This window comes from Nematostella vectensis, chromosome 8, assembly GCF_932526225.1.
Source record: "Nematostella vectensis chromosome 8, jaNemVect1.1, whole genome shotgun sequence".
NCBI lineage: Eukaryota > Metazoa > Cnidaria > Anthozoa > Actiniaria > Edwardsiidae > Nematostella > Nematostella vectensis.
The window spans coordinates 15261342-15276451 of record NC_064041.1 but is presented as its reverse complement, the minus strand read 5'-3'; the positions used below and the strand labels follow the sequence as shown (position 1 = coordinate 15276451).

General features: G+C 39.0%; 2 protein-coding genes across 2 annotated transcripts; both read right to left on the bottom strand.

The window, feature by feature from the left end:
- Positions 1-4170: 4170 nt before the first annotated feature.
- LOC5506008 (universal stress protein Slr1101) lies at positions 4171-7852 on the bottom strand. The gene is made up of 4 exons (XM_001626707.3): positions 7683-7852; positions 6971-7060; positions 5541-5644; positions 4171-5177 (listed from the first exon to the last, which is right to left on the bottom strand). Exons 1-4 carry the CDS (start codon positions 7756-7758, stop codon positions 4938-4940), a joined length of 510 nt encoding a protein of 169 aa, XP_001626757.1. The 5' UTR covers positions 7759-7852; the 3' UTR covers positions 4171-4937.
- A 1929-nt stretch (positions 7853-9781) lies between these two features.
- On the bottom strand, positions 9782-14799 carry LOC5506009 (universal stress protein Slr1101). Its single transcript, XM_001626708.2, has 4 exons — positions 14642-14799; positions 14057-14146; positions 11404-11507; positions 9782-10967 (listed from the first exon to the last, which is right to left on the bottom strand). Exons 1-4 carry the CDS (start codon positions 14715-14717, stop codon positions 10728-10730), a joined length of 510 nt encoding a protein of 169 aa, XP_001626758.1. The 5' UTR covers positions 14718-14799; the 3' UTR covers positions 9782-10727.
- Positions 14800-15110: the final 311 nt, after the last annotated feature.

The window sequence follows — 15110 nt, the reverse complement described above, 5'->3', positions numbered from 1 at the left end:
CAGATTTGAACATTTTTTTTCAAGCGTCACGGAGGGGAACCAGAAAAATCACACAAAAAAAACAGAGACTAATTTTTCAACCCCATTCCCATCCTCGAAAACCCAGGGGTATTTTGCTCTAACGTTTCACTCGCGAGAAAAATAACCCCTGGGGAACAGTAAGGAACGAACTTGGCAAAAAAGCCGTCGCGACAGACGACGGCGCCTGGGTCCCTGGGGATCAAAGATGTCAAAAGCTGTCATCGATCAATCTTTTTTAGGAGGCAATTCCTGTGGAAAATCTTACGCGTTTAGATATAGTTACCGTTTCGACAGGTCGGTCTTTTGTAATTTACGAAAGAAAAATGGGTTAGCCTTCTCTACTCGGAAAAGGCAATTGTGAATTATTGCCGCGTTTCGGGGAACAGTCTCAGCTATTGAAAAAGGCACAAGCTATTCGGATCGCATTTGCTTGAAGACCAACTCTCCTCGATTACTGGAAGAAATGTATCAGAACAAGATGGTTTAACGGACTTAATTTGCACATTTTGCAAGCCAAGGATCTACGACATTCCCTCTGTAAGCTTAAACTTCGGTGCAAAGTAATAGCTTGCACCGTTTCATCACAGGGAGCCCACTCAACTCAGCGCATTGTTTATTTAGCATGTGCTTTAAACTTCGTTTATGAATATCAATTAGGTCACGAAGTTCTCAATGAAACTCCTTCCAAATACATATGTCTTATACTTTATTGTGTCCATTCATGTTTGGAACACTTGTTTTACATCCCTGCGTCGAATTCTTTCAGAAATATTCGGGTTTTGCAAAACCCGAATATTTGGAAGGAGTTTTATTGAGAACTTCGTGACCTAATTGATATTCATAAACGAAGTTTAAAGCACATGCTAAATAAACAATGCGCTGAGTTGAGTGGGCTCCCTTGTTCGAATAAGAAGTTGTTTACGCTACACGCCATATTTGATCTCTAGCCAAACACAGAGCAGTTATGTAAATTTTTGGTGCATTGTTCGGGATGCGCGCCTGTGATTGGTCGACCTCGGGAGGTCAACCAATCACAGCTCACCATAGGCCTCGATTTTTTTGCCAAGTTCGTTCTTTACTGTTCCCCAGCGGTTATTTTTCTCGCGAGTGAAATGTTAGAGCAAAATACCCCTGGGTTTCCGAGGATGCCCCATTCCCTGTAAATACAACAAAGGAATTAATAATATGACAGCATTAGATTACTTAAGGACCAATCAACTGTAAAACTGTATAGAGATATTAGGTTTTGCCTATCTTGTGTATTTGTGGTGGAATCTTTTTGAATAGGTGTTGATGTCACGGAGGGGACAATTTGTCTGCTACAGAAACCATTAATACACAACCAATTTTTAGCAACTAGGTACAAAATGATTTAAATAAGTTAGCCTATCATACATGTAAGTGAATGTTGAACACAAAGCTTGTCCGTTAAGCCTGCAATATGCAGAAAAACCTAAATGCACATCTTCATGTGTGCAACAAAATGAGTGACATACAAACTTACTGGAACTTCTTCTTTGCCTTTTGTTTGTTTTGCCTTTTTACAAATAGGTGTGATTCCTCGAGATCACTGTGCACTGGGATTGTGAATGGGCAGTTACCCTTCAGGTGAACAGGAGCATAAAGGATGCAGCCAGTGTGTATAATAGCAATGTCATCTCTTCTTGGCCAGTCAAAGCATGCGGCGCCAATGCTGTGGAGAAATTTGACTTCTACAAAGTCTTTACCAATTTCTCTCACCAGCCTTCCATAACAGAAGTGACTGATCTAGCCAACCGCCACATAGTCTCCCACTTTGAGCCATACAGTAGAAACTGAGCTTACCCTCTTAAGGTGGAGATCATGGATGATGGACATACACTGGGTTAGCATCTAGCACAAGAGGGCATGAAAGAGCAAGTGACCTGGCGTACATGCAGACATAGACTCCACAGTCATATGCAGTTGTTTGTTGGGGTATCTCATCTTTGCTGTTGACATAAAAATGCCATGTGGTTGGGCAAAGAGTAGTAGGATAGCCACATTTTAGAAAAAGTTTTTTCATGGGTAGGCTTGGCATAGACCCCAGCCAGGCTATCAAGAACAATGAATGACTGCATCTTTGGAAAAACACACAAGAGAAACCAGTGGGAAGACCCCCTGGGGTTGACTGGCACAAAGATGAATTCCTGCTCTAGCGCCTTCTCTTTCTTAAGGAGGCTTGCCAGCTTAGTTTCACTTAATATTTCAAACCTTTCCCATGAAATTGTGGCTACTAACAGAGAATTGGCATGATAAGTAACAGAAAGAAGCTTCAAGTACTCATCAATTACAAAGTTTGTTAGCCACCGGTCCTTATCAGTTAGAGCATATTTACCTGACAAGTTCTTAAGATCACTATCAGAAATAGCTCTACTGCCCCCAAAAGAAACATGTTCCTCTATAACGGCTGCTACAAGAGCCTCCTGATAGTGGGGAAAGGTATATGAGATTGTTGATGATAAGACATCCCTTAGGGTGTTAGGCAGGCCTCCCTGGATGACAAGGGCTTAGTAATACTAGAAGCATTGGACTTAGTAGTTGTACTAGTACGCATAGTAGACTTATTGTCAGCTGACTTCAGTGTGCTTTCTGACCTCTGCTTACATGCAGATCCCTGGCTAGTACATGATCCGTGCACATGCTGTCTTCTATATAGAACTGGGAATTCTTAGCAATGCGCAATGTCGTGGTTGAGCTCCTCTCATCATAATGAATGGAGCTCAGGAATTGGAATGGAGTCTCAGGAATTGCAACACATGCATTCCATCTCTCCTTTTGCTTCCCTCTGACCTGAATGATATCACTCTTAGGAAGATACATTACCTTTACCTTTTGGCACTCATTCTCTGCTACTACTTGAGCAAATTCTTGAGCACTGTTGATAACAACACGACCTCATATTGTAGACATGTCGGCTAAATGGACCCAACATGGCTTGTAAATCTTCAGTAGCTTCCCCAACTGTGATGTCAACAACTACTTTCTCTATTACTCCTTCCAGCTTCTGCCACTGGTAGTACGACATCTCACTCTCCTTATTTATCCCATTAAAGAGTTGATCTGTTAATTGACTCACCCCACAGCTTTCACAGACACGGTCAATGCAATTACAGCACCCAATACTACAGACAGACTGGACATTTCCCTGTGAGCTTAGCCAACCCTTGGAGGAAAAGGTCTATGTTCTCATGGTATTTGCATATACAGACTTCCTGATCAATTAAGGATGAAGTGATTACTTCTTTAGGCCTAAGCTCTGCAAACTTTTATTTTCCTACTTCAACTTTACTTTCTTCCTTGAACAACTCGTGCGTTTCACTGATTTTGTACAAGAGATTTCTTTTTTGGCGGTGTTCTCTTGGGCGATCTGGAAGCTTGACAGAGACAAAATCTTTATTCCCTGGCATCATCTGGCTAATATCATCTCTTCTATAGAACTCTTCAATCTCTGTCACCTGTTCATCTGTAAGGGCATCACTTCGCATCTTACGGGTGGTAGTCAGCTTTGGTTGTTCACATTTTATTCCACATACATCTAAAACAGCCTTTCTTTTGCCTGGCGATAGCTCTAGGACCATCTGTGCAATGACTGAAACTTTTTGCTTAGGACATTTTGGCAAATGCTTTCTTCTGATGGGATCTTTTCTTTTCTTTCTGCAGCCTTTCTTTTCTCTTTCCTTGGCCCTTAGGATCTCTATATTAGCTGTTTTTTTCTTAATATATTCAGATTTCTTACTTTGTCCTTTTCCTTAGCTAACTCGTACTTTTCTACATTCTCTTTAAGTTTTGATCTGTATTTCCTTGTTCTTTACTTGCTGGAACTCATTTTCGGAGACCACTGCAAGTACAAGAAGAACTGTTGCATCATGGGATCGTATGTTCTGAGCATGCTCAGAGCAAATTTTCCCATAAGCCTCCAGGATATTTTACTGTACAATGTAATCAAAAGCTAAAATTCACTGCAGGAAATGCAAGTAAAATAAATGAAGAGATAACAAATATGTCAATGTTTGATAACTGAGCAAGATAAAAACAAAATGTTACAATTGTTTATCTCATCAAGTGTCCCCTCCATGACAAAATGTCCTCTCCATGACATAAACTTTTGAAATAATAATTCAAAAGAAAAACATTTGCAAACAAATTTTACTATTTCTGAATTTGTTGTCCTACACCTCAGTAGTTTTTACAAAATAGAGCAGTTACAATAGTTTTTCTGTAAATTATTAAAACATGTCACATCTGATTTGTCACGGAGGGGACAAACTAATTATGGACAAAATGCTGCTTTCTCCACAAAGCATTATTTCACATCAACTGACATAACATTGACCCTAGGCAAGAAACACTCTTTTGTCCTTACAGTCAATATCAGATTTGCTTTTAGAGGCTGGATTATTTTGGCTGAAAACTTATGTCCCCTCCGTGACACAAAAAAACGTTTACATGGTACATCTATGATAATTTAAGATATGTTATTATGCATAAAGTACCAAAAGAGTGCAAAATAGAGACATTTAGTCTTTATTCAACTCAGTAAGCTAGATTAGATTATTTTTTAAGCCATTTCACTTTTTAGCATTTTATGTCCCAAATACTGTGGAATTACCCCTCTACAAAAATCTAATTGTACTAATTCTTCTATTACCACCCACATACAATACCTCATTTTTTTTTACAAGTTTTGCCCTGTCTCTACACGAGTACAATGGCAAGAATTCTCAAATTTATTTATGTATTTTCTATAATTCTTACCATATGTTTGCTTTCCTTTTTTTATTTTTAAATCTTTTTTTTTATAAATTAGAAGTATATTTTAGTTAGTCCATGTTACCAGGTGTTTTGAGCCTCCAGACAGAACTGGTGGAGAACACACCCCTCGTATCTATGCAGAATTAGTCAGCATTATTTGCTCTGTTGATAAATCCATGACTCTCTCGATTAGGAGGAGGGACCACAGTGACAGGTTTGGTTGCATGACGTATGCAGTAATCGCTTACACTTCCCATCAATGTGCGCCGTAATGTGTCTTGCCCACGGCACCCTAGCACTATCTGGTCTGCATTTTTTTCCTCCATGAATTCACAAATGACTTCTCCTGGTTTACCAATTTTGGTGAAAAGTTTGCAATTGAACTGTGGGAAAACATAGTGTACAGTAGTGTTAATGGTACAATTATACACTAAAATAAAAAGACTGAAGGTAAACTGAAGGTAGTGTCATACAAAAATGTTCAGAGCTCTGTCACAAAGAAAACATTGAATTTTTTAAAACCATACAGCAAGATCAGTAGTTTCTTTTTCCAGCTGAAATTGGACATTGTAGGTAAAGGATCCTTGCTGGCGCACAGAAATGGCTTTCCTACCTACATCTAATAAATACATCTCCTAAAATTTACCCAAGGTTTTTTGTATAAATGCCATGCATGCAGTCATACAAGTCACAATGAGCAATGAGCTACTTTGTCCATTAGTTGAGGAAAGTCTGAGGGAAAATACCTTATTCTCCTTGCATTTTTTCTCAAAGCTAGACAGCAGTTTCTTAGATTCTTTTGTACATCTCTCCAGCCATCTATCCAAACTCTCGACTGTAGCTACATTATCTGTTAATAAACATAACCATAAACTTTAGTGATGTAGATGGATATTCCCAGAGGCTTTGGAAATTAGACAAATTACTCAATAACATCTCTTATGACACAGGGCATCACATACACCACCTTTTACCAACTAAATTTGAAAACGTATGTGCTTAGGAAAGCTTGGGGTACAATGTAACTTTCAAGAAAAATAGGGAAAAACACCTTTTTAATGCACAATGCCAACGTGTCAGTAGTTTTAAAACCTAGATCCTTGAACTTATTTTAACTTTTATAACATTTTTTATATCAAATATACAGTCGAAGCTCTCTGAGCAACCCCTCTCGTTAGCGACCAGCTCTGATAACGACCACGATCACGAATCACCAATTGAATTGTCACACAAACTCTGTAATTCTAAGTTCTCGTAAGTGACCAACTTATCAGTGCGACCAGCTCCTTTAACAACCACAATTTCAAACCACCAACTACTGTAAGATTTTCTTTTATATTTAAGCTTGTGTAAGCAACCACAATGATTTTTGGCTTTACAACATCAGTCAACACCTGATAAACATCATATCCAATGCATGCTGAAATCACATATAAAGTGGAAATGTTTCACAAAAGCTGCTTTTCCATTTGGCAACCATTAAAGAATTTCATAATTACAATTTTCTAACTTTGATTTTAACCATGGGATTGACATCTCTTTGTCTCCAGAAATTGTATAAAAGCAAGGAATCTCTAGTCCATTGCCAGCTTCTTGATTATCCTTTTTCCAGTTACAATAGCCATCTCCTTGTTTGTTGCACGCTTTAGAAATCCAGTAACAAAAGAAGCCATTTGATCGTTGTAGCCGCCAAAGATATTCTCATTGACCAAAATGTTGATGCAAACAAGCCCAACAACCTATTTGTGAGTCAGTTATTAGTGATTGTATAAATATTCAGAAAAAGAAAAATGAATCTTTAGAAATATGGTTGCGTGCCGTTGAAATGCACCTTTTTTGTAGATGTTTTCAGCCAAATTTTCTTATTAAATTTTCTCATCAAGCAATAAACCAAAATATTACAGTGTTGTTATTACCACGATAACTTTTAGATTCCATTTTAGCATATGTCCCAATTGTGCAAGCACTATATTAGGAGGCTCGGATATTGATCAAAATACTTGTTAAAAAATAAGGACCTCCCTAAACCCAGCTTAAATATTGAGGCGCACCCCCAAATCGGCCCTAAAAAAATTGCAACCTTCCCCCCAAACAAAGCAGCCCTCATCCTCTTTTTTATATGGTTGTGCACACAAATAATATCAAACATTAAAATCAGTTATCAAAACGCACTCACGGTGGTGTTCCTGTGTGTGTCGATCAGCAAAGTCATTAGCATGAATCAGTAAAACTTCATCATCTTTTCTGTGCATACTTTTGGAGTAAACTGCAAATAAACGAAGGGTAAGAAAACACCAGTGTAACAACATTCACAAGGATGAATCCTAGGTTCCAAAGTAGACCTTAAAGTAAAGGGGATAGGGGCAGGGGTGTAAATGCACCCTGTTTGGATGAGTCGTTTAGCAAAGGTCACAGTTATAGGTAACATAGTATTTGGCAATCTGTTAATAAGAAATGACCATCTTATTTTTAGCGACCAAGGGGGTACGCATACCCCCCCAAGTATGTGCCTGCTGGGAGCACCTTGTAATGGGCCTACCAGTGACATCCATGCGTTTGGGCTTCTAAATCCTCATTGTGGGTCATGGTGTTAAAGCCCCCACCCCATCCCCCAACATGGCCCCCTCCCATGCAAAACAATGAATAGACAAACAAAATGGCGACGTTGTAAATAAATAGACTTTAATGAGCTCCCAACAGAATTGCACTCCCAGTAACTATACAGAACTGTGGTGTGTTCGGGAAATTTCTACCGTATACTTTCATCGTTTCGTATTTGAATTAGGATAAAAATCACTCTTGGTCAATTAGAAACGTGGTAGACTCACCAACTATTTGCTGGGGGCTTTGTCGAGGTCATATAAATGCCTCAATACATCGGTACTTACAGTCAAAAGCGCGATCACTGTGCTCACTACCATCAACAGCGATTACAACACGGCTTTTCTTAGGTTCTTCAGACATTTTGATAAGTTCTACAGGACGATGCTGTACACTTCGTGCGACACAGAAATTCTGTTCAGATCTCTCGTAGAGAGTATTTACCACAGGGTTACCGTGAATTGGTTAAATTCTTTCCTTTAAAAAAAAACTTTTCTTTATAATCTTTTTTGTGCTTCCAAGAACTTAAATGGTCTGCAAAAAAATAAAACTAAAAGAAGCAATTTCATTTACCATCTAATACCAAAGGGCTCCCACTTGGCAAATTTATTAATAATATTTATAAATTTATTAATATTTTTAAATTTTCAGTCAACCAAGCAAAATTTTAACATTGATTCTGGTAATTCTGTTCATTTTCAAACTCATCATGCTTGTCAGGATCGTGAAAGTTTTCAAGATTCCTGCTTGTCCACCAAACGCCTTTAGGGGCGGCTAATTTCGCAATAGAAGAGGGATATCCACTCCTTTTCTGAGTAAAACAGTTGAAAAGCCACTTTGTTTGAAGAAAATATATGTCTGAGGGAAGGGAGTTAATGTCCATGTGCCTTGGCCTGCTTGACTTTTCTGACTTTCTGACGCGACAAATCCAGTTCCGCATGAAGTATTGTTATATTAATGTGACCTACCACGAACCACTGGATCAGTTATAAGCCGTCTATCTGGCCATTTCCCAACCCTCCCCCTTATGAACCACTTGATCAGTTATAAGCCGTCTGTCTGGCCATTTCCCAACCCTCTCCCTTATGAACCACTTGATCAGTTATAAGCCGTCTATCCGGCCATTTTCCAACCCTCCCCCTTATGAACCACTTGATCAGTTATAAGCCGTCTATCCGGCCATTTCCCAACCCTCTCCCTTATGAACCACTTAATCAGTTATAAGCCGTCTATCCAGCCATTTTCCAACCCTCCCCCTTATGAACCACTTGATCAGTTATAAGCCGTCTATCCGGCCATTTCCCAACCCTCTCCCTTATGAACCACTTGATCAGTTATAAGCCATCTATCCGGCCATTTCCCAACCCTCTCCCTTATGAACCACTTGATCAGTTATAAGCCGTCTATCTGGCCATTTCCCAACCCTCTCCCTTATGAACCACTTAATCAGTTATAAGCCGTCTATCCGGCCATTTCCCAACCCTCTCCCTTATGAACCACTTAATCAGTTATAAGCCGTCTATCTGGCCATTTCCCAACCCTCCCCCTTATGAACCACTTAATCAGTTATAAGCCATCTATCCGGCCATTTCCCAACCCTCCCCCTTATGAACCACTGGACCAGTTATAAGCCGTCTATCCGGCCATTTCCCAACCCTCTCCCTTATGAACCACTTAATCAGTTATAAGCCATCTATCCGGCCATTTCCCAACCCTCTTCCTTATGAACCACTGGACCAGTTATAAGCCGTCTATCCGGCCATTTCCCAACCCTCTCCCTTATGAACCACTTGATCAGTTATAAGCCATCTATCCGGCCATTTCCCAACCCTCTCCCTTATGAACCACTTGATCAGTTATAAGCCGTCTATCTGGCCATTTCCCAACCCTCTTCCTTATGAACCACTTAATCAGTTATAAGCCGTCTATCCGGCCATTTTCCAACCCTCTCCCTTATGAACCACTTAATCAGTTATAAGCCGTCTATCCGGCCATTTTCCAACCCTCCCCCTTATGAACCACTTGATCAGTTATAAGCCGTCTATCCGGCCATTTTCCAACCCTCCCCCTTATGAACCACTTGATCAGTTATAAGCCGTCTATCCGGCCATTTTCCAACCCTCCTCCTTATGAACCACTTGATCAGTTATAAGCCGTCTATCAGGCCATTTTCCAACCCTCCCCCTTATGAACCACTTGATCAGTTATAAGTTGTAAAAATTGGGTAAAATACAGTAAATATGTAAAAAAAACCTAAGAGAGCCAATTCGGGTGAATACACCGAATGTATGAACATTCTCACAAAAATTAGGCTGTTGATGAGGTCCAAAATCTTGTGACACCTGCCTAATGCGAGTGAGTTGACATTTATGACATTACACTAACATAGCCAAAGGGCTGATCCAAACATTTATTTAAAGGTTAAAAACACTTAACAATCAAATTAAATAATCTTCACTTTTAGCTTACCAAACATTGATCACCATACCCAAATTACAATGCAACCACATCTAGATAATTTTGTTTTGGTAGATGGACTTCACTTAAAGATTTTGTTTTGCAGGGAGGGCAGATAATAAACTGTTTACTTAACAGGAACAGCACCAAGCTTACAGGCACTTACTACATCTCAGCACAAATTGAAGCGCAATCATTTAATATCAGGGCCATAGCAGGGGGTGGGGCACATGCCCCCCAATATTTTTAAGTTATAAGAAAATGACCAGTAGGGGTGTGGCTGTGCCCCCAATATTTTCTTAATGTTTCGGTATTTTGCCCCTCCAATATTTCAAGGCCTGCTACGGCACTGTATATAAAACATATTCAAAACTTCCAATAAAGTTTTGATAGTGGATGTGCAATAGACAGATGTGCACCATTGAATAGACTGTACAAAATACTGTAAATACAAGTTGCAACACAGTGATAAAACCTAATAAGAATCACTCTGCAACCCTATCATATTGTAAGATAAAAGTGTCTGTATTTTTTATCAAAAGGAAAAAAGGCAAACTGAAAAAAGTTTGACAAAATAGCCTATTACCATGATATGGAAGAGAAGTGTTACAGCATCACCAGTAAAAACAATGTCACGTCTGATTCTTCAAAAGACAATAAATATTCAATACACATCTTAGGTGTTAACAGTTTTACTGAATGTGCTGTAATACCTATAAAGCTATGTAGTATTATATAACTAATGCTTCCAACAGTCAACATTATCTAACTTATCAGCTCTAAAGCAAGATACACACTAAACATATATAATACTTCTACCTAAAGAAAACTGGATCTATTCGGCACTCTTTGGACTGTTAATAAAGCCATGGTTTTCATTCAATATTCTTTGGTCTGTTTATAAAGCCAGTTTTTTCCCGATCAGGAGGAGGGACCACAGTGATAGGCGTGGTCGCATGATGGATACAGTATTCACTAACACTCCCCATGAATGTGCGTCGCACTGTGCCCTGACCACGGCAACCTAACACCACCTGGTCAGCATTTTTCTCTTCTGTGAAATCACAGATTACTTCTCCTGGGTTGCCAACTTTAGTGAAAAGTTTACAGTTGAACTGATTGGGTGAAAAGCATAAAACGAAGAGTTAGTTTACAAAATCATAGAAAAGAAAACATAGACAGCAAAAAAGTGGTAGTGAATGCAGCTTTTAAGAATACAAACTACAGCCAGCAAACCAAGGTAGTTAACAACATAGCTTCATTCCTACTGTCCCTCCCTGGGTGAATACAGATTTTAGATGAAATCTCTCAGAATTTCACCAAAAATCTTCAAACTACAGAAACATCTTGGTTTGTGTAAAACACTCCAGAAAATAAAATAAAAACTTAACCTTCAGGGGCTTTTCTAGGCCTGGGTATGTGGTACAGGTATGTGTGATAAAAGTAAAAAGAACTATAGCTGTCTTCTTGCTCTACTTGCTTGTAGCTTTCAAAAATATGCTTGCTTTTTGACATTGCACCATATTCCAACTACTCGGAGTCACATTTTACCTTGTTTTCCTTGCATTTCTTCTCAAATCTTGACAGCATTTTCTTGGACTCCTCTGTGCATCTTTCCAACCATTTGTCCCAGCCCTCAACAGTTGCTAGACCATCTGATAATAACATTTCATATATCAGTAGTGACTTCTGGAACCAATTGTGTAACGGCAATGGATAACCCCTTAGTTATTTTGTAGTCATCTTATTATGTCACCAATCAATGTAATGCTAGCGATCACGTGACCTAAGCTTTATAAACACAGCAAACTTGTAAAGCCCCTAAGGCTCACAGAAATTCGACGGGTTCACACGGGTTTCAGTTAGCGCTGCCCTAGGCCAAACTTGCTGTAAAGCTTCCCAAGTTTTTACACGCAATAAAACCCTAGCCTTATGGAATTTGTGAGTACTTCAACAAAGTTTTGCCAGATCTCTCCATCACGTGGGGCTGACGCCGCTACAAGTTGCTAGATCATCTGATAATAAAATTACATTAATAAAAGAGCATCTAAAGCATTTGCTAGACCATCTGATACAAATATCAGCAGCAAGTTCTGAACCAGTTGCTAGACCATACAAATATCAGCAGCATGTTCTAAACCAGTTGCTAGACCATCTGATACAAACATCAGCAGCATGTTCTAAACCAGTCGCTAGACCATCTGATACAAATATCAGCAGCATGTTCTAAACCATTTGCTAGACCATCTGATACAAATATCAGCAGGATGCTCTAAACCAGTTGCTAGACCATCTGATACAAATATCAGCAGCATGTTTTAAACCATTTGCTAGACCATCTGATACAAATATCAGCAGCATGCTCTAAACCAGTTGCTAGACCATCTGATACAAATATCAGCAGCATGTTTTAAACCAGTTGCTAGACCATCTGATACAAATATCAGCAGCATGCTCTAAACCAGTCGCTAGACCATCTGATACAAATATCAGCAGCATGTTCTAAACCAGTTGCTAGACCATCTGCTACAAATATCAGCAGAAAGTTCTGAGCCAGTTGCTAGACCATCTGATACAAATATCAGCAGCATGTTCTAAACCAGTTGCTAGACCATCTTCTACAAATATCAGCAGCATGTTCTGGACCAGTTGCTAGACCATCTGATACAAAAATCAGCAGCATGTCCTAAACCTGTTGCTAGACCATCTGATACTAATATCAGCAGCATGTTCTAAACCAGTTGCTAGACCATCTGGTACAAATATCAGCAGCATGTTCTAAACCAGTTGCTAGACCATCTGATACAAATATCAGCAGCATGTTCCAAACCTGTTGCTAGACCATCTGATACTAATATCAGCAGCATGTTCTAAACCAGTTGCTAAACCATCTGATACAAATATCAGCAGCATGTTCTAAACCAGTTGCTAGACCATCTGATACAAATATCAGCAGCATGTTCTAAACCAGAAATGCTCTTGGTAAGATTTTCACCAGTTTACTCCTGGTCGATTACGTAACAATCTCCAATGATTTATGGAAAACACAAAAAATATTTCAAAATTGTTAAAGCAGTGTTTCTATTGGGAGTTGTGGATGAGTTTGTGGATGTGATAAATAATTTAGAAAGTATGGCCTGTTAAATAGTGTGGATCCTAAAAGGTTGTGTTGTCTTTTAAAGGTTGAGGTTTCCGTCGGACCTCCAGACCTAAACTGGTGACAATTCGGCTTTAATTGAACTAGGATTCCTAAGAGGGAAGGTATGTACCTTAAAAATTGAAATTTTCAAGAAACGTTGTCTGAGTAAACAGTGAACAGCAAATGTTAGTTTGCACTTACACTATTTTTTCTAAGGGCCCTGTCGCACTAGCAAGATGTTCAGGACATCTCTGTTTAGATAAGCTCAAAAACTGACAGATGTCCGTGACATGTTACAAAAACAAGTGCGACCTACATTTTTACGCAACACGACAAATTCGCCGGTCGGGGCAAAACATCAGAGGAACCAATGTCCTGCCCTGGAGCAGGGCATCTACCTTATATCAGACTAACTCTGTTTTTATTCTTATCGCGCAAAGAACCTCACAAAAACGTAAATGGTCTCAAATAGCAACCTTCACTCTTGTTTCACTAGATCTTTGACCGTAACACACGTGTCGTCAAAGCTAGAGATGAATCTTTACCAATATCCCTCCTTTCCAAAAATCTGGCGTCAGGAGGAACGGTCAATCGGCCTCTTAGCCAAACATGTACGTCTTCACCTTCGGTGCATATTAGACAATTACATTTGCAATTAACTGAGTACCAGTAACAGCTATGCATCCAACTAAAGTAGCACAATGTATATACACGTGTAGCGTGTATATGTACATCCAAACGAAAAGCAGCAGATTTCTTCTACGAATGACTTAATATGCAGAGTTGTGCAGCGTGCAGAGAGTTATTGCTCTTCGAATCTCCTGCGCGCGAAGTTAGCACAGATGAGTGACATATGATGTTATTTTTAGTGCTCGTGATCCGCGGATATTGCAACCAGTGCGAACGTAATTTAACAATGCCAAATAGTGTGAAGATGTCACGGGACAAACGTATTGTTCTTAATGTCCTTTGACATCTCCTGAACATCTTACGAGTGCGACCAGGCCCTAATTGGTTTAAACCAGAAAATATGCTTGATTTGTTAGCTTGTTTGGTGATACTTACATGGATGCAGCTGTATGTGACGCTCAGCGATATCGTTTGCATGAATCAGTAGAACTTCATCACCCTTTTTATGCATATTTTGTGAATAAACTGCAATAGAAAGCAATCCAAAGTCATTAAACCTGGGTGAACTCGTAAAAGTTTCAATCAAAATTCGATCATTTGGTTTTGATTGGGTATGGAAATCGAAAATAATAGAACAAAAATAATATAATCGGTACTATTACCAAATTCAATCAAGCATTAATTAACTGATTAGTTTAAAAATTACAGACATCTTGGAGAAGATAAGAAATTGGTCAAAGTACAAATGTTGAACATCTTTCTGTGTAATGTACTATCGCGTTTGTTTCAAGTGTCTGGATGGGAGAAAATTACAAAAACAAAAAAGAAACAAATTAACGCCTAAAATAAGATAATTATGACTATATATACAATTTTTCCTATTTTGTGAAGGAAAGAATAAGCGAGTTCTCTTCTTATATCTTATCAAGGCACGCTTGGCTAACTCAACTCATTTGCCGTGTCAAAAGGTTGAAGAAATAATTTCGAGGCAAAAAAACTTCACTTTTCTATGAAACTTACATTCAAAGGCACGATCACTGTGTTCACTGCCGTCAACGGCTATTACAACCCGGCTTTTTTGCGATTCTTGGGCCATTTCGAACAGCTTTTACCGGCGAAAGAGTTAAGCACTAAGCACACGGACCTCAGGCTCCACAAGGGAACTCGACCTCTACCACAGGGTGACCGCTAAAAAACTAATCTTTGCGTAAACGTATCAATTTTATGAAAAAAAGGCAATTCTGGGACGTATTAAAGGCAAATATATTATATTTTCTTATTTAAGATACTTCGCCTGTCTATGAATATATATATTTCAATAGAGGTGACTAAGGATTTCACGAAAGAAAAAACGTCGTATGAATAACCAAACTTGGTAGGTGACATATCTGTTTCAAGGGGGTGACATTTTAATGTCTGAAAATTTCTGACGCCACCAACTAAACAAAAAATACCATTCCCAGTGGCTCATAAGTTAGAGGCAATCAAC